The 20752-nt window shown below is 40.3% G+C and overlaps 1 protein-coding gene across 1 annotated transcript in view; it reads left to right on the top strand.

Annotated features, from left to right (window-relative positions):
• The first annotated feature begins 1767 nt into the window (after positions 1-1767).
• atosa (atos homolog A) overlaps positions 1768-20752 on the top strand; it is a 34364-nt gene continuing 15379 nt past the window's right edge. The window contains exon 1 of the mRNA XM_059352076.1: positions 1768-3070. Within this exon, the coding sequence (XP_059208059.1) occupies positions 3040-3070 (31 nt within the window). The 5' untranslated portion in view covers positions 1768-3039. The remainder of the gene's footprint in view (positions 3071-20752) is intronic.

Genomic DNA, 20752 nt, shown 5'->3' with positions numbered 1-20752 from the left:
TAGGCTACTTTACTTTTGTTTATAATATATATTTTTTTTTATAGTAGATTTATTTTTATGCCAAAGGCATCCCCTCAATACAATGACTGGCATAAGTTGGATGATAGTGGATATTTAGGGTTTCCTTTCCCATTTGTTGTACCTTATATCTGGCATTGCTTTACCATAACATCACCCTTGGGCTTAAATATACAGTGGGTTGGCCTCAAATGTTTCTGGGTAGCTCAATATTCATATGCAATGGTTTGAATTTCTAATTTTGTAACTTTAAACCCCTAGTTATTTTCTTTTTAATATTACCATATAATTATTAGTCTTGTTTAAGATAAGATAAGATAAGATAAGATAAGATAACATAACATAACATAACATAACATAAGATAAACCTTTATTAGTACCACAATGGGGAAATTGCACTGTTATAGCATCAAGTGGATAGCACAAAGAAGTATAAACAAGGGTGGTCTAAAAATGATTTTTTTAAAAAGCATAAATATTAAATAAACAACAATCAGCAATAAAAATAGAAATAACAAAAAAAATGTTATATGCATGATGTGGGCAGATATAAACAGGATATAGTGAACATTATTGCACAGGGTTGAAACGTACATATTGCATAGTAGTATGAGATAGTAATGCACAAGGGTGTAGAGTATTGCACAAGAAATCTGCACATTGGTTACATTAGTAAATATGTCAGTCTGTTCCGTTAACAAAATTACAAACGGCAAATAAGGCTTATATAGACCAAAAGGCTAGGGTTTATTTCTATGATATATATATAAATATATTCAACACAAGCAAAAGCATTCCCAAATTTTTGTCTGGAACAAGTTGATATGCACTTGCCAGAATCTTCAACAGGCTCTCTCAGCCAGTCAAGACTTATATCGTCACACTGTTAAAATAATCGCCTAAGTCATTTTTTGTCAAAATTGTTTTTTTTTGCCTAAATCATCTCATGACGCCGTCCACCTATGGTAAAGTCGCCTACATCCTCAGTTGAAGAGATCATGTGATTTTACCCCTTTAAGATAATGGCCTATGTCAAGTGTGTGACTTAAGCGGATTTATTATGCCTAAGTCAAAAAAAAATGTGACTTAGGCAATTTTTTGAACATGCATTTGTGACTTAAGCAAGGTATGGTAACAGGTTATTTTGAAGGTGTCTACATTAGAGTAACATGGGTGTGCCATAAACATGACATGGGATGTGTCATGAACATTAATGACACTCTGAAGTAACATTAATGCTCATGATACTTGTCATGTCATGTTTCTGACAGGCTTGTGTGACTCTTATGTAGACGCCTTCAAAATAAAGTGTTACCATATCTTGCTTAAGTCACAAAGACATGTTCAAAAAATTGCCTAAGTCATTTATTTCTCTTAAGTTACATAAATTATACACAGTGTTATTGCTATGCCAATAGCCATCCTTTGTTACATCCTTTTTGAGTGAAATGATGTTGTTACACTTTTGGTGAAATTTTTTGTGTTTCCTGCAAAACTTGAAAAAATGAATTAGGCGATTATTTTAACAGGGTGACAATTTACCACTGAACTACAACATAGTACGGCATTACCTTCAATACACGATCTTTGGCTTCATACAATCCGAGCAAGCCAGAACAAAATGTTCACGACGGAAAAAAACGAACCTTCACGTGCGCACGTGAACGCGCATCTAATTCTCCTGACCAATCAGCTGACAGAGAGTAGCCCTTCTCTTGTTTGTCCCTTTTCGCTGCTGAGACGTTCATTGTCAGCAATATTACAGAACTGCGAAGAAAAACATTCAGGATGGGGCTTTAATTTTTTAATCTGTTTTCATCCGACACGGCGCGCCTTCCCCACAACTTTTGGTACCACTTCTAACTTTGCGGTTGCTATGGCTGCGAGTTCATGCGAGGCTGGCAAGAAGGGAAGTGACGACTGGAGCTGTTGTTGGGACACGTGACTGGAGCTGCACTGATCTGTTTTGACAAGCAGTGGGGAGGGAAGTGAGGAGGGGAGGCAGACTGTAAGCATCACGACTAGGAGGACTCACTGTTCCTTTCATCTGAATAATATCAGTGTCGACCTAGTCTTCTAGTTTTAGCCGTCAACTGGCCCGTCAGCGTAACATTAGCATCTGCTAAAGAGTAAACGCTCGCGGGAAACGTGGCCGTATTGTACGGAGCAGAGTGTGGCTATTTGTTGTTGGTTCGAAAAGTTTTAATGAAGAACGTAAAGGAAGTCAGCACAGGTGGCGTTTCCAGCGTTAAATAGATGGCGACGGCTCGAAGGCAGTGGATAGGTAGAAATTGGACCGTCTGATAGCACTGGTTAACATTTCGTTGGAAGAATGATGCGCTGAATATGTTCCAGTCGTAGCGAATAAAAAAATACCGAGACCGTCCGTCATCGGAATCGGTGTTTGCGGCTGAGCCGTGGCTACCTGCGCTACATTGGGGGTTGGGGTGTTTGGGAGGTCGTCGTCACCAGTAGACGCTTAACCAAACAGTTAGTTAGTTAGTAGTGTTTGCTGTCTAGCTAACAGTGCTGAGTTAGCAACTCCCCCTCCAGTTCAGGCAGACTGTGGTAGCGAGGAGCCAGTGTTACAGGAGACAGAAATGCATCGCGACGTAACTGTGGTTCAGGTGGAGGAATTTGAGACGAGCTGAAAGAGTAGCCAGCTTGCTAGTTAAATTAGTCAGATTGGTTACTCGCTAGCAAGGACATTGACAACTGCATTACCTGACGCTAACTGTAACTGGCTATCAGCTGTCTTTGTGTTAGTCAGTTGGACAATACAGTGCGACTCGATGGAAGCGTACAGTAGCATGCTAACAAAGCAATGCTTTGTTGTTGGATAGGGGGCAGCTGGCACCAACACACAGGCTTCACAGCTGATATTATTGCTTAGCTAATACAGCAGGTCTCAGTCACAGAGGGTTTGGGGTGTCCAGACACCTTTGTGTTGCTGTCAAAGCTGTGTGTGATAGAAAAAGAAACGACTGAGAAGACCCTGCAAGAGACCCTGAAGGCAACCTGATGACACTGGACAACATGAAGTCGGAGCGAGGTATGTGGAGCACCACAAACACACAGACACATGTAGAGTGGACTTGATGATGAGTGTGTGGGCAAGCTGTGCATTTCCAGCTTTGCTGGACTGGCGGTACCCATTCCCCTGAGAGAAGAATCAGGTCAGGGAATTATGTAACAGCTGGTCATCCTGGTGACTGGTTATGTGAATTAACAAAGCCTGACCCGAGTCAATGAGGACATGTACATTACTCATTTGCTGCTCTAGTTTTGGATGATAATGTCAGCTCTTTGTTTTCCCCCATTTCATCTGCAGCAACATATAACCTGCAAGATCATCTCATGCCAAATGCTGTTCCTTTTTCCAGTAGCTCTTGTTTTGACAATTTCTCGAACGGGGCTGCTGCAAAATGTTCTTGACACCCACCCTGTTGTGGAAATCAGGCTCCTGCCGTATGCTCTGCAACCTGTTTACATGTCGCTGTATTTGCAGCAGGAGGTAAAACAGGGACAGAGGGGACACCCTTGTTTGTTTCAATGTGATGATGCTAATTTTATTATTGCATTAATTTGTAAAGGGTATCTCAGGACCTTAATCTGTGCCCTGGCACAATTAACATTAGGTGTTGTATAAGTGCCTTCATTGTACAAGCCAAATCATTCACTTTGCGATTGATTGTTCACGGTTATTTGTGATCCAGGGCAACAGCTGATTCGATCTGTTGTCAACAACACAATGGCACCATACTTGGAAGCAGTGAAGGGCCACTGTTCTCAGTCATGATGAGATTAGCTGCAGTCAATCAGAGTTAGTCTGTGTTTTTGCATAGGTTATGAAACTGCAGTCAGGCTGTTGACTGTCCTGAGTGGGATCCTCCGTACAGCACTATATGCTGGTAATAGTACTCCACAACACACAGTAAACATGTGCCCTATATGGGCTTTTAACCGTAGCGTTGCCTTGCCTGTAGGATCCTTAGCCTTTATATAGAAAGACTGACCCAGACATCGCTGTGACGTGACTTGCCAGAGTAAAGGGCACACTGACTGACACTGTGCAGTTTAATTATAGCCTAATAATGCAGCACAGCATGCTGCTGTTGTGAAAAACAACACTTCAGTTATATGTTGTAGTATTGGTTAGGATAATGACTGAAATTGGGGATATTGAGAATATTTACATCCAAAACTCAGTATCCCTTTTATCAGCCAAAAACACAAAGAGCTGTTGGCCAAAAGCACATTACTACTCCTCGTCTGTTCTTCACTCTTCATGTATTGTCACCATGTCAGGTTGGCTCGCTCAGTGTCATGTTCTAATTATGAGAGCTTGTGCCAGTAGAAGCTGCTCCCCAGCAGTAGCTCTCTGTTTGATTGGCAGTCACGATGGGGCTATTGTTATTGTGGTACATACTGTACTGTTATGTGGTGGAGATACCAGATTACTTTTATAGCCCACTCGTCTTCCTTCTTTTGCCTCTCCCCTTTTCTGCACTCAGAGAAAGGGACTGCAGTGGTGAGAGTGAGGCTGTTTACTTAGTAGCCTTGACCACAGCAAAGTCGTGTTGAGAGCAGAGCGGGCATCTTCACCGCTGTGATGCTGGATTGAGGGTTCCTAGGATAGCCCAAGTTTAAAGGGGAGAGCTGAACAAGTCCAGACATGTGCATGTAACACCTAACACTCCTACAACAAGCCTCACAGTTGTGACCTCCTGATCAGGTGGGTGTGAAAGTCAAGCCAAGGCTTTGGGTGAGTGATGAGGTGATAGATTCACGCTCTACACTGCCATACATTGGCTCTTGCTCCTTTGGCACCTTGAAAGAACACCATGAGAACTGGTGATGCTTAAATCCAACATATCTATCCGTGCTGATATTGACCATAGAAAATTGATCACATAATGTAATTGATCCAAATCAAGTCACTGCTATAACAATACAATTTTGTAAAGATTCTAGAGCACAATGATTATAAAAATGCAAATCTGTAATAAAAATATTAATGTCCGCCTAAACATTATCTGTAAACTGATATCATATGCAATATCTGGAAAACATTGTGTTATTGAAAGCGATCTGGTTTCCATTTGTAGTCGGTTTGTAGTCCGAGTAGAACTGGCCAATCACGTTTGAGCGGGTTTTGGTTGAATGCAGGTAAATAGTCTGTGTGGAAATCTAAATAAGCAGAATACATTGGCTGACATGCAGTCTTGGAACCCACCAGCTATAGCCAGATGACAGTTCAACTTTAAATTGGCTTTTTAAAATGATCTATCCCCATTTAATAAAGATATATGTTTATAAAGATTAGTTTAAATGTCGTTTGGACCTAAAACACTTACAAAAAGTATCAGTAAAGTGGCTTGAGTGTAAACAGTGACTGTCACACAGAAGACACTGGTTAAACCAGAATCTTGGATTTATTGGCTGTTGCCCCCAGAGGCTGAAATTGATGTCAGACTGATAGCCGATGAGTTTTGAGGTTGTCTTAGACATGTAAAATGGTCCTAATTGGTTTGATACTGACAAACAAAAAAGATCAGTTGGGAACCCTGTATCAGAATTGGTATCCAAAGAAAAAAAACACTACCAGTCAGTCTATATCATCAAAGACCTTGGCTCTTAATGAAAAGAATTTCGGCTTGATGAGTAGAATCTTCTTCACGTTCATGCAGCATCTCTTTGTGAGCCATGCTTTTGTTCTAAAGCTAGAAGAGAAGCACTTATGTTCTGCTCAGGGGTCTAACCAGAGTCATCTGACCCCCTTGTTTTTCTGTGAGTTGCACTGTGAGTCAGGATGGCGTGTGTGTGTGAGTGAGGGCGTGCGGGTGTGAGAAGCGAGTGAGTGTTGCAGAGAGTACACAAACCCATTGCTATTGGCCCTAATAAGCGCTGTACCGTTGAACCACGTGGCTCAACTGACAGCTTTTACAGGGACCATAAAGAGCAGCTATGGAAAACTTGGGACCTGTTTGCACCAGTTTGGGAAAACATGGCTCGTCGTATCGGGTTTCAAACTGTTTCAGCTGAAGTGTGGTAAGCTGTGTTTTATTTGTGTCCTTATAGACATAGTTTAGTTTTAGTGTGTTCCCATCTCCACATGTGGACAGGCAAAGTTTAATTCAAAAACCACATTGGAATTGTTTACATCATAAAATTAGGCTGTTTTTGCTCAACTGTGGTCTTCGCAACTAAATCACTGAAAGGACATCATAAATAAAAAGACTTTGCAGTTGATTGTGATATGAGGTCTTATTGTGAAATGTATGAGCAAGGAGCTCAGACTGGTGACTGAGTGTTTCCTTCTTTAAGCCCTCAACCACAGCTCCCCCTTTCACACACACATTAAACAATATACAGAGAGATGACCTCAGAGCTAGTCATGTAGGAGAGACTCAGTCAGCTGGCAAACCTCAGCGATGATCTTCGGCTCTCTGTATATGTTATTTTGTGTGTTTGTACCATGGCACTTCCTGTTTGGAGTCATTAGTCCTTTAAGGAGGAGTTGAATACAAGTCCCCCCAACCCCCCTCACCCAATTTACTCCAGTGCCTGCCTTCTGCCGTGCGCTCAGCCAGATTACAGCTGCCCTGAGATGTCCCAGCCACATGCCAGCAGATCAGAGTATACACTCTCACTGACAAGAGACTCGGATAACCCAGAGCGACATACACGGTCGACCCGTACAGCACCTGTCTGCTCCTGTGTTGTCTTTGCCTGCTCTCCTGCAGTGATTTACCCCATAGCAGGAGGCAGCCATAACAGGTGCTCCGAAATAACTTTTCCCCAGCTTGATTCACTCCTTTACTCACCGGGTCTCTGTTCTCAAGGGTTATAACTACATCAGAACTAATTCTGAAACTTATCATCGTCCATTGTCATAATTAAAGATCCCCCCTACTCATATTGAGACAAATAGCCTACTTGGAACAGTAATATGTGTCTGATATGTTTGGCTTTTTATAGGGAAACAAAAGTATAATTTCCACATTATCAGTGGTGGGAATCCATTGCTTTTACCTCATTAAAAGTGCAAGATACTATGAATATGCAAATTTTGACAAAGATTTCTTAAGTTTTCCTTCTTAACACAAGATGTCTCCTATACTTAACTGTTAAGCCCATTGTCAGTGTGTGTGCAGACTTTAAGTTTATACATCGCACTTGTATACAGGTCGCAAATTTGACAATATTTGCGATGTCACAAATCATGCTTGTGCGCCTGCCCCTTAAACTCAGACTTCTAGTGGCACACTCTGCACATACATCATTCTGCATATGAAGGTTTATACATTCAAATGTTGGAACAAGAATGAAAACACATTTTTGGATTATAATCGTATTAACATATTGGATTTTAATACATGTATGACAATTGGATACACAAAGCAACAGAAACAGGTACACTGAAAGCCATGACTTTGTATTTAATTTAAATTCATTACCTTTTTTCTCACCTAAAGCTTTTACTCATTACGCATACACAGTCTTACATTAGCTATTCATTTCATTCACTAGTTTTAGTCACCATAAGTGTTTCACAGTATTGCCTTTTCAATACTACACCACTGCCATTTGCTGACCCAGCTGCACTGAACATGGATATTGGACTCCCTATTGTACAGCAAGATTCAGAGCTGCCTTTCGCAATGAATACCAATAGTGGGTAGGCATTCAGCTGTGAATTACTACCCTGGCCCCCGAAGTAATCAGCCTAAATCAATGCTGTTGTGACAGGTTTGACTGTAAGTAGCCTAGCCTTGCCTAGCTGCTATATAGGATTGGACGCCCAGTCCTCCCAGTCCAGCAATGCTCTTACGCAATGCTTGCACCTTTTATTTTGCACACCAACCCTTTAACAGGACATGTGCACAAGTGTTACGGATATATATAAAGGCTTAATGCCCAAAGTCAAAAATAATTGTGAGCTGTAACAACACGCGCACAGACATAAAAGCATGTGTACATATTTAGTTCAGCTACCTCGTATTAAGGCTCAGTGTTAACAAGCTGTATGGACACACAAAAATACACCATCCAGACTTAGTGCTGGACTGGCTAATGCTGAGAGTAGCAGCATGGGTCGCATTTCTGCTGCCAGGGTGCCACTGAGCCAGTGATGTCATGTGTTCGTCACATCCTCCCGCCCCTGTGGCTCCTCATAGCCAACCAGCAGTCGGCTCTGCAGGAAAAGGAAGAGCCATCTGGACCTGGTGGTTTTCTCCTGGGTAGGGGTGGTGTTGTGCTGAGGACATTGTCTATGTCTCTTTCTGTGTCTTTGTTTCGAACCTGTATTTGTTTGTTTCTTTGTTTGTCTTGTTCAGTTTGTCTTCAGTTGTGAATGAATGTCTTTTCTTCATCTGTGGGTCTGAATGAAGTGCTTAGTGTGTTATTGTGTTATAAGTACTAACTTGTGGTACAGGGACTTCATCTCTTTCATCTGAACTATTCTTTCTGGTCTCCTTTGTACTCTAGTTTTAAACCCTGATGTGACACAAGAAGATCAGTTTAAGTTCTATGGGACAAGTGTACCTTGCTCAGAAACTAGAGATGAATGGCATGGATTATTTTCAGCATTTTCTTTCAGCCTGCTTCTCATGCGCAATATCAGTAAGATAACCCATCATTTCACATTTTTCAAGTTTTCAGCCTGTAGTTTATTCACGCTTGAGGATAAAACAGGCTAAGTCGTAGTGAGCAAAGACAAATGAATTAATACTCCAGAGCTCTAACTAACCAAATCTAATTGACATTGCTGTTGTTAACAAAAACAAAGAACATTTCCGACTCCTGATGTTCATTTACTTTCCTTCCATTAAAGTACATAAAAACAAAGTCACAAACACAGTCTTTATAAAGCTATTTCCTTAAGAATTAAAATGAAATGCTTTGACTTAATATATCAAATCAGACATGCCAATGTATATTCAATATGTGAGTTAATGAAAACAATTAGGCTTTTTTATTATAAGCCAATAATTTTTAAGACCTAATTTAATTATCAGAATACTAAGTAATAATAATAATAATAATAATAATAATAATAATACTAAGTACTAAATATATCGGGATATGACTTTTGGTCCATATCGCCCAGCCCTAGTGCATCCCTATAAGATGCCACATACTAAAAAAAAAACGCACGTTCTGCCTGACACAAATGTATCCAGTATTTCATTGTCATGCCTCCAAAATGTCATTGTTATGAAACCAATATGACAGCTTCTTGTTACTCTTGGCTGTATGTATGTTAGGAGATGTGTGATTATTCTATGAGATTAGTAAAGAGGGAAGTCCTTTTACAGGTAATTAAGTTTCTCCCTGACCTTGTAGTGAATCAACTTTCCCGCTCCTCACTCCACTGGTCTTCTTTTACTTATTCCCATCACCTCCTCTCTTTTCCTCTCTTTTCCTCTCCTGTCCTCTGAGTCACGTCGCATTGACTTCACCTACTGTAACACCTCAGCACTTACCACCTCCACCACCACTATCTGCAGATAATATCTTGACACAAAAGCATATTTACAGAAATAGAGCTTGGTTGATTTACTATCTAAAACACAAGAATTAAATGGGTGCTAGTAGGGCCTCACAGATTCACCAATATCTGTGTGACCGATATCAGATTTTTGAGCCAGTTAACAGATTTTTTGCAGTGAAAATTGTACCTATTAACAAATTGGCAGCTGAAATATTTGATCTTTAAACTGGAATAAAAATAGCCCTTTTCTATGTAGATTGTGCTCCGAATTTGCCCCAATATTCATTAGTCAAATAAACAGCAGTATATGTTCAGTTACAGCAGTTCAGTTACAACAAAATTAATAGCTAACACAATTTCTAAATCACCACAAGCATCATTTTCTGCATTATACATTCTGTAAAAAAAAGTTGTTATATCTTCGCTTATTGGACAACATATATGCCAATGCATGTTATAGGCCAATATGGGGCATTGCAGTGCATTGGTTGCTGAAGGAAGATATTGTAACACATTAGCTCACAGTAGTTTTCACAGAAAAACAGAATTATCTACTTTTAAGTGAATGAGAAAATAAATACCTTGTCAGTCATAGATTTCCTACTGCTTAGTGTTGTTATTGATATATAACACCAATTGCAAATAGTAATATGAAAGACAGCACTTCAATCAAGTATTTACACCAGACTGACACACAAAACACACCGTACTGGTTTCTGGATATAGAGCAATTTGTAATCTGCATTAACACTAATACTGATAAATCAAGAGAAATCTAATATCAACCAGCTAATATCCATGGAGTGATAACTGATCTCACACAAACTATTGCTTTAGAGTAATAGCGTCATGGTTACACATACACTAACTCTCAGTGCCTGTTCACAGAGAGTACCTCGGGGGCTCATTGTGGAGGCGTTAAGCACATTGTTTATTAACAAGAGTGTGAGGTTAAGTTAATTTGAGACTCATCACCACTATCCCCTTTCCTTTTCTCCATTGTCTCATCTCATCGCTTTCAGGCCAACAGCCTGCCTCAATATTGAGTGAGGCAATTCCCCTATCACCCCCAGTGTTGCTTCATCCTCACAACGAACCAGCTGATAGTCAGTCTGTGCTGATTAACTGGGTTAATGTTCCTTTTTTTCCCACTTTTACTCAGCTGTTTTTTTGTGGTTAGGTTTTAGTTTTTGATGTGAGAAAATGGTATTAATGAAAGCTGTTGTTGCATTTGAGAGTCAAGTAGTTATAACTGTGAGTTAAGCAAGTCCTAACAAAGAAGGTTTTAAAATATAAATGCATGAATATACTAATAAAGCATGAGAAGCAACCAAAGGTGATTTAAGGCTGTCTGATTGCAGAGTAATCATTCAAAACAGTTTTACAGAAAATAAGGTGACATTTTTTTGTTGCCTCATCAAGACTTTGACCTTGTGCTTCTTTATCCCGAGCAAGCGGTTCATTCCTGCCTCGATGTGCCACAACTGACATACTTTTCATGAGGCCTTGGAGCTACACTGCTCGGGTTGCTCAATTTGGACTCCCCTTTCTAGAAATTGGCATCGGCAGCACAGAAGAGGTCAGATGCCTGTGCATTCATGTTAGACCGGGTGGCTTTGGTTACAGAGAGGGGCTGGTTTGTCCTACTGCCCTAGTGTCCTGTAGCTACCAGCAGTCACCTCGCTGAAATCTAAACTGCTACAGTAAAGATTTAGTGTCAGATGTTGCCATTAAAGGAGATAGGAATTAGTCAAAGATACCCTGTTGGCAAACAGAGTTGAATTAATTGTCATACAGAGTAAAAATAAGTACATTTTTAATTTTTGGGGATGAAATTGTCTTTAACATTTTCATTTTCATAAAGAGATTTTGATATTGTTTTAGTTTTCTTGCCAAAAGAGCTTGTACCTGTAGCGTGCAGTGCATTGCTAAAGGTCCCTTATTTCATTGGGCCCCTTAGTGAGATATCCATGTCTGTTATGATTATCAAGCTGCTGGTCTACATGCTATAAAACACTGTAAAAGTATCAACATGCTCATTACATGGAGAATTGCACACAGCTCATATTCAGAAACTGCATTTAAACAATATCACAACCTTCTGCAAGTCCTGACAGGTTGACTATTGACTGTAGTGGTCGACCGATACGGGTTTTTTAATGCTAATGCTGATGCCGATACCGATTATTTTGACATCAGTCTTAACCAATCCCCGATATGTGCTGCCGATTTTTTTGGGCCGATTCTTGAAGCCGATATTGCCTTTTCTCCCTCCATTTACATGATAAAAATAACAAATGTTACACAAGTCAAAAATTTAAACAAAAAAGAAACATTTATTAACAAAACAAAACAAACAAAACATATTAACAGTTGGATAGTAAACAATGTGTATGTTGTTATAGGCCTCGAGGTGGTGGCGCCTCAGATGAGTCCACATATTTGATGCGTTTTTCTTTTTTCCGGTATCAGCAGCAGCTCACCAGCAAATTGCAGATGTGGCACAGAGCCTTGCCTGGTGTTAGCTCAGTGAAATGGGATAATTGACCGGTGAACACACGCACGTATCAGTAGATGCCGATACAAGTAAAAAACGCAAATATTGGCAGATATCGGCTAGCCGATATAGCGGTCTATCTCTAATTGACTCACATATATGGACTATACTATATATAGTAAGTGACGCTATTCTATGGATGTATGAAGAAAAGTCAATACACTGTTTTCTGCCCCATTCTTTCCTATGAAAGTAGCTGAGTAGCACATAAAGCCAAAGAAGTTTGAAATTTTCTGCATCTATGAGCCCACACAGCAAACGTACTAGTATTTCTTTTTACCCCATCTCACAGATGCTTGGTCGCAGGCTCGTTCGCATGGATGCAGGAAGGGAAATAACTCTGCATTCAGTTTTTTTTTTTTCAAAGAAAAAAAATAATTGATGATTTACAGACTACCCAACAAAAGTCTATGGGAAAAGCTATTTTTGGGCACCCATGGCATGACTGACATGGAAGTTATAATTAAACAACTTAGCCATTGTGTCAAATAGACTGCAAAGCTAAGCACTGTCCTGGGGGGTTAAGTCATTCCCCAATGGCAATGATGTTGCAGGGAGCCAAAAGATGAATCACAGTAGATTGGGTATTTTGGGAGGGGCGCCGAAAGACACACTAAAATGGAGCCAGAGGGTGAATGCAGGTATATTCAGACAGACAGTATAATGCATTGAATATTAAATCATGTAAACATGTTCTTGTAGAAACCCAAAATATGTATGAAACTGAAAATGAGCATAATATGTACACTTGAAGACCAGATTTAGTAGGACTGGGTTCTACAGGCTGGCTCTACTGAGGTTTAGTGATTCCCACTTTGCCCACTCTGACCGGTACTGCTCCACTCCACGTTACATAACAGGTGTTAGTTATACAATGACTTTGCAAAGGGCCGCTCTTTCATGAAATAGCTGGAGCTTAGGGGCCTAGCTACAGTATGAAAGAGTAAGGTCAAAAAGGGCACTGTAGAGGGCCCAACAAACCTCAGGTCACTGTGTCTGAAGATTTTTTTCTGGCATTTCAGGAAAGATGAGAGGCAGATAAGGAGATAGGCAAGTAAATGTCACACATGGTAAACACTTAAGTCTCCTTTAGCCACAAGTATGTTTACCTCGTTGATTATTCATTGGTCTTTTTTTTCTTTTTGAAAATCTCTAGAAAGTTTACAGCAAATGTAATTTTTTTCAGTTCACTCTGCTTGACATTTACTCAGCTTAATGCATTCACACCTTGAAGCTGCCCAGTGCAACCAGTCTTCCTCTTTTAGCCACCAAGCAACCCGTCTGAATAATAGGCTTTAAGTGCCTTACTCAAGGACTTCAGTTGCTATGGTTCTTGAAGGTGAATGTCTCAGCAGGTCTGGGATTTTAATTTACACCTTTGTGGTAGCTTGGAATGAGAATGCAGATTTTCACCTGATTTAAATGCCATACCAGCTGTTCTTTTTACAAACATTTAAGGTGTGTTTCTCACTGAAATCTGCAGGCATAGTTTGCAGTTCCATTGAAATCCGGCAGACTCCTGGCACTCCTTCAGCCATGGTTACCTAACCGTGATAGGCTACCATTGTTACTGGTGCTTTCATCATACAGCCTTAATACTGTAAGGAAGCTAAACAGCACAAGTTATTTTAGGATTTGTGTGCATGAACTCAACAAGAGTTTATTGCACTGCAGGTGTTTGTTTAAACTAGATGACCTTCTAATGTTGCATATCCAACATATTTGAAAATAAATGATGTTTTTGCTCAATAGCTATGTGTGCTGTCTTGTATAATTTTCCCTAGCAGAAAGGTGTTTGTATAAGTGGTCAAGGTTAACAATAAAATTAAAAAGTAGTAATAATTATTAGACAAAGCACATAGCTGCCCCATTAAAACAGGTCCTAGGCCAGACAGAGCCTTTAAATGACCTTTTCCACATCAGCTGAGATTTTATTTGTCGTTTAAGTGCTTTTTTCCAGAGGCCCAGAGCTTGTTTTCCATGCACATTCACTAGTATATAAGTTCCTCAGCTTCTGAACAACAACAGCTTTCTTCATGGCTGACAATGATGGGTGTGAGAGAGAGGGCAAGGTGGTGTGTCAGTCTGGGTCGAGCGTGTATTTGTTTGTTGGCTGTGGGAGAATAATAGCAGCTGAGTTCACAAAACAGAAGAAGGGTTCTCCTCAGCTGGAACTGTATGAACCCCTCTCAACCAATCAGAGCTTGTTGCTACGTGTGCTGTGAATCTGCCCCTTTGTGTTGCAGAGTGGGAGAGAGGGACACACCCACACACATTGTAGATCCGAGGTCCGTAGATTTAAAGGGACGTTTCAGTTTATCAAACTGGAGTTTGAGTTTTGAAGTTTTGAGAAAGGCAGACTAACATAATATTAGAAACCCTGTCTATAACAAAACTTTCTAAGTAGTGGTGAGGCATGTCGATAGCAAACATAAAATTAGAATTTAAAATATCAGGGACACCCAGTCTTTTAGCAGTAAATGAAAACAAATGTGTAAATCTGGATCAGCTCTTACCAATGATCATTACCATTCTTTATAGTCTCCTGGCAAAAACATGCCAGTTTCTTGGCAGACTTCTCCACTTACAGTATTTTTTTTACTATTGTAACACAAGGCAGACAAAAACAGGAAAGGTGATCTGACAGTGACGTGTGATTCATGTTATAAAACGCTATGGAAACACCGCTGACCCTGTCACTACCATTGTAACTTAGCAGCAATCCTGGCTGCTTTGGTACAGAGAAGGGGAACAAAAGATACACCAGCGACATAAGCACACAGACACACTTCTAACATACACGCCTACACAAATGGAGCTCGACACACACTCAAAGCTTACCAGACGCAACAGGCAGTCACGGTGTACAATGGAAGGACATTGTATATACTCAGAGCACAAGAGGCCAGCTCGAACACAAGATAATCATGCTTGTCTTCAAACACTTTCTTGCCAAGCTGCAACGCACTGTCACATGCAAAGACACATATTGCTGCAGCTCATTCCTACACACAGATACTCTTCAATCACCGTGACGGGAATGTTTAACGCAGTGTCTCCGTTGCCTTGGAAACACCCCCCCTTTCCTGGTCAACAGTTGTGATCGTTGATCACTGTTCTCCTGTAGTCCCAGGTCAGTCAGCCAGGAGAGAAATTACTGAGGCCGTGTATCTGCTTTCTTTTACTGCAACACCTTCCTTTATATTAGGACTTCATATAAACAAGGGATGCTGGGTGCTTGCACAAGGATGCTCACTTTATTGTGTTTTAAATCCTACTGCACTTTATGCTTTCACAGGAAATTTAGCGGTATTGAAACATTTAACAATCCCCTTGGGGAGGCTGTATCAGTGGGTGTTTTGTTTGAAGTTACCAATGTTGTCAGAATGTGTGCTAAATAATGTCAGAAACACAGAACCACACACACTGTGCAATGTCTTTATGTTGAAATAATTAGAATGTTTATAGCTACTAAATATTGCCAACTATTTCCACTACATGGTACGGCACAACTCCACTCTGCTAGGCATGCTCTTTTTTGGTTTTCCATGCACAAAAGCTGTTTATACTTCCTATTACCTGGTGTTTTTTTAGTATCAGCATAGTTGAGGTTCCATGCGAAGTGAGTCAATACTAAAAGTTGGAGTTAAAACCCTGCAGATCGCTGGTTTGCCAGAGTCACTAGCATTGACACAACATATATGGTAAGACGACCGTTGCGCTCTTCCAATGTTCCCCGCTGGTGGAACACACTACCAGTTCCAACCAGAGCACGGGCGTCCCTCTCTACCTTTAAAAAAAACTCCTGAAGACCCAGCTCTTCAGAGAGCGTCTTCTTTCCTAGCACCATATGATAATTCTACTCCTCAAGGAATTGTCACTATACTTATTGATGCACTAATAGCTCTTATTGCACTATACCTTGATTGTTTGTTTTTATTCTTCCTGTAAGTCGCTTTGGATAAAAGCGTCTGCTAAATGACTAAATGTAAATGTAAGACACTGTATTTTTTTATATAGTCAAGCTCCTGTCAATAGCAGGCGATGAAAAAAACTACACCAATGAAATTATTTAGCAAGTGATCCTTGAAGATGATGTCATGACAGTTGTGGCGGTGCTATGGGGATCAGCTGAGAATGCCACAGGTACTATATGACCGATCTTACCAAAAGGAACTTGAGTCAAACAGCTGTCTCATGCAGAGTATACATAGCTTAGCTCTGCTGTTAAGATCAAATATATTATTAAGATTCTTCTATTTTCTGTTTGATAACAATGTATCAACTGTATATAATTAACATTTTTTAAACTGTCCAAACCTGTTCATTCTGCATGTTTTGAACATGGAAAGTTGGAGGCACAATAAGCTTGAAGTCACGACAACATCATTGCTAGACAGCTGACTACAAAAATAGACACCACAAGACTTCTCCTTGGTCTATTGCCCAAAATGATGACTGATTTATTCTTTCGGTCTTTCAACATCATAATGAGGAACATGAAAAGACGAGACAATAGTGAAGGTCACCTTAACCCATTGAGGCCTAAAACGCCTGTAAAACCTCTGGGCGATTTTATAATAAGCCCCTAAAACCTGAAGTTTTTCTGGAAATTCAACAGAAGTGTCAACGCTTTTACTAAATAATAGATTTTTCAGCCTCTGTAGCAGATAGAAATGAAATTCAAAAAGTATTTGAGAGCTTATACAAATACTACAAAACGACGTATCCACTTTCCAGGCTTCAATGGGTTAAGACAGAACAATTTGCACTTATGTTGTAAACACTGTGCCAGTCTGGAAGATCGGCTAGTGAAGCACTAGATTTTAGCATGAAATCTGAAAGGCACAAACAATATGCATCTTCATTCAAAAACTTGTGTATTGTGAAAATCAAATGTGCTCAGACTTGAGCAAATGGTAGCAAAATTTTAAATAGAATTTCCGTAATCATTGTTATGTAAGCCCCACATATCCTGAATAGCACATTAAGTTATGTCAATAAATACTTAGAATAATATGGAGCATAAAGAGAGACAGCTCTGTATGTACCACACTGTTCTAAGGGTACTACATACATCCATATGTACATAGTTAGCATAGATGCATACTGAGTCTTGCATATTTCAGGACATTTCAGCACGTTTGGAACCACACTCTAGTTGTGAAGTGCACATGGATAATAAGTTAGGAACACATTCAGTACTTTAAGACAAATGTAAGCAAGCACTTGTAATCCTTCAGATGTAAAGGAAAGGAGATAGAGTCTTGCTGTTCTTGCAGACCAGCTGGTCTCCAAATATAGTCACACTGCAGAACTGGCCGTGGAACAGAAAAGACGGCATTGCAAACAATTCCCGTGGTGGTAAAAAGCAGTGGCCAGAGCTGCTGACACTTCAAATCTGCCACCTGCTTTGCTACCATTGCATTTGAATACTTTGAAACTGGCACTGTGCTTTTCTAGTCTTGGGATAGCTACAATACATAGAGGACATCAGGCAGCCTTCAAAAGCTCAGCCAGGTGGATTTTAGGGGAACTCCTTTGTGATTTTGAAACAATCAATGAGCTATTTTTGCTATGCTTTGAAAAGAGGGTGGTGCTTGTTCATGAAAGGGGTTAGCTTAACCTACTAGCCTAGCATGTAGAATCAAAGAAGCACATTATGGCATATGTAACATTTAAGCAAATTGTTAGACTGTTAGAACTTTTCTAATAGGGATGCAATTATTTTTTTATCGTTCCGTAGTGACTTCAGGCATTCACCACATTAGCCATTTTTACCATTGGTGCTGCTGGCAGACACCATCACAAAGTCATCAAATAGTTTATTCTCAGAGCCTACTCTTTGAAATCAGAGAGACAGGGAGAAAAAAACACAAAAAAAGAGCTCCCAAGTTGTGTCTATATTTATCTCACCGGGGGCTGCAGTAAAGAGATTTAGCATGTAAGAACTGTCAGTGTAATCTCCCATCCTGCCTCTGTATATTCATTATAGAAGTGCAGCTGTGTGTATGTATATGCATGCCTGTGTTAGAGCTGCAACATTCTTGATGAGTAGTTTCTCAATCAGAATTAAGAGTAGGATTTTGTCGCAATATTCTTACAGTAATCATTTAAATAAAATGATTGTCTCTGTAATCATCCTGAGCCTAGGATAATTTGACAAGGATGATGGCACACAGTTATGCAGCTTTATACGATGCATCAGCTTCATCAGTTTTATGCTTTGTGGTTACTTTTTGTCTGATTGTTAGCCCTGTGGTACTCCAATTATGGCAAAATAGCATGAACATGCAAACATGCAAGTGCTTTTGACTCCAACAAAGTCCCACCCAACAGAATAATAATAAGAACTGGTGTTAAATTTAGCTACCTATGCACAGTTCAAGAGATGTGACACAGTCTTGTCATGTGTTGAGCAATGTGGGGAGAAACGAGAAATGCTTTATTTGTTGCAGCTGAGATTCCTGCAGAATCGTTGAAGGATTTTGCATAGAGGTATCAATTAAAGTTGTAGTTCTAATATAAAGCAGCCCTGTTATACGATGACTTAGAACCACGTTCATGCCTGATTCAATGTCGGGTCATTAAACCATCACAATTCTGCAATGTGCAAGTAGAGGAAGAAAGCTTTTGCTCTGAGTTGTTTCCCATAGGGACATCCAGTGCTGTCCCTGATCAAAATGACAAATTTGCAGTCGGGAAGGTTGAACCTTCACTGTTCCATTCAGAAGGAGCTAGATATCATTGTGTGTTAAGCCGACACACCTCAGTGGGCTCAGCAGACTGCTGCCAGTGCTGCGCTGAAGCCGCCTGGAAATGCCTTTAACACACAGCCTCCAGGCAGCCTGGTTATCTCGGGTCTGCATATCCCAAAATGTCTTATATCTTATTAATTTAAAACCTCAAATGATGCTAAAAACAGAGATCAAAAGAGCATTAAGTCTCAAATCGCACAAAGCCTCTGGTGTCATTGCTGCAGGTTTTTTTCATGAAAGAAGTGGTCCAGTCAAACAGACCTTTGTTCTCCTAGTTTTGTTATTTATTCATCTTGAAAAAAATGGACCCGCCCCATTGGAGCAGTTAGCTTTAGTGTCCTGCTCAGGGGAACCTCAACCGTAGCTGTGGTTATTTATTTACTTCCAGAGCCAGTCTCACCATTTAAACTGAAGTAAAGCAAGTGGACAGCTTCTTTAAACTGTTTATTTTTATCACACATTTAAATTCATTTGAATATTAGGATATTTTAAACAACAGGTATGTGAAATTTAGCACCATCTGGCTGGTGATCTGTCCCTATAAACTCTGCGTATTCCTCCTTGTGTCTCTCAGTCTGTCTTGGTATTTTCCTGTCTGCCTCGTTAGTCTGTTTCCTGAGCATTTTTTTAATGAAAATGTTTAATGCAAAAGCCCCCACAGCCAAGTCACGATTTGTTCAGTTTCATAGTACAACAGTTCAAAGGTTGCTTTAGCGATTTTGTATTACATATGTCCTCCACAGTCTTCCAGACAGGTCATATATGCTCCTGGATTAGTCCTGGACAAGTTACAATTTGCCATTTTTTACCACATTAGTTTTCTTGTGGATGTGTTTTGACTTCAAAAGATTAGTTTTTATATCAACTCAGCTGATGCAAATGCCACCTAATTCACTTATTTTTCTGCAAGATTTCAAACAATTGCATGAAATTCACTTGACAGGCAGTTAACTAGAAACATCATTAATATGACTTCCTATCTGCCTTTTTCAACTAACAGTGTGTTTCCTATCTGCCCTTTAGAGTACTCATCCGTCTTTTCCAATATCTGTGCAGACCTTCTGTCTCTCTCCCTCTGAAGAGAGTCTCATCTCTCCCCGGCTGCTGCCCTGCAGTATATTATCTCATATTGTCTGTGTGTAACACTCAGTCTTTGATAACCAGTAGCCCAGCCATAGGTGAGCTCATCAGTGTTGTGTTCCCGCTGAGACTTTGATCTGCGACTCCTTTTTTCTCATTTGCCACTGGCTTTTGTCTCCAGTCCTCCAAATGCAGGCACATCACTAATGGGGAAAGACTAGCAAGACTTCTCGCTGTGCTCCCTGCTTCATTTGAATGAAACATGGTCACAAACAAATGACACTCATAGTGAACCGCACTGGCTGAACAGAGGAGGATGGGAGTGGTTTTTGCCATATGGGTACTTACACAGCATTCAAATTAGCTGTGAGTATATGTGTGAGCAGAGAGCAGAGACGCTTTTGCTATAGAAAGGGGGCCAACCATGCAGTGATTGTGTGGCTGCAGTCCACATATTAATGGGTCGGCTTATATGAATGTGTGTCTCTTTCTCTCCTTCTGTCCATCTTCCCATCTGTCTCCCTGTTAAAACAGACACGATACTGCGTACAAAATGCAAAAATTAAACCCAGCAACATGTTCTCACCTCAGAATCAGAATCACACCATTTCGACCAGGCACTGACATGTTTGACTGCCTCTCTGACAGGTCTTAGGTAATGATGAATCACGCCAAAGTGTGTGTCAGAGCACACCATGGTGTGTTTACTCTGAACACTGCATTCGCTACCAAGGCTGACCGTTCCGCTCTTGTCCTGTAGGCTTTTTTCCATCCCACATGACTATACTGATCTGTTGGCCCCGGAGGACACGGAGACAGCTGAGAGGTGTGTGCCTGAGTTTG

Source organism: Centropristis striata, chromosome 2 (genome assembly GCF_030273125.1).
Source record: "Centropristis striata isolate RG_2023a ecotype Rhode Island chromosome 2, C.striata_1.0, whole genome shotgun sequence".
NCBI classification, from domain to species: Eukaryota; Metazoa; Chordata; class Actinopteri; order Perciformes; family Serranidae; genus Centropristis; species Centropristis striata.
The sequence above is the reverse complement of the archived record's forward strand: the minus strand, read 5'-3'. Positions and strand labels throughout refer to the sequence as shown.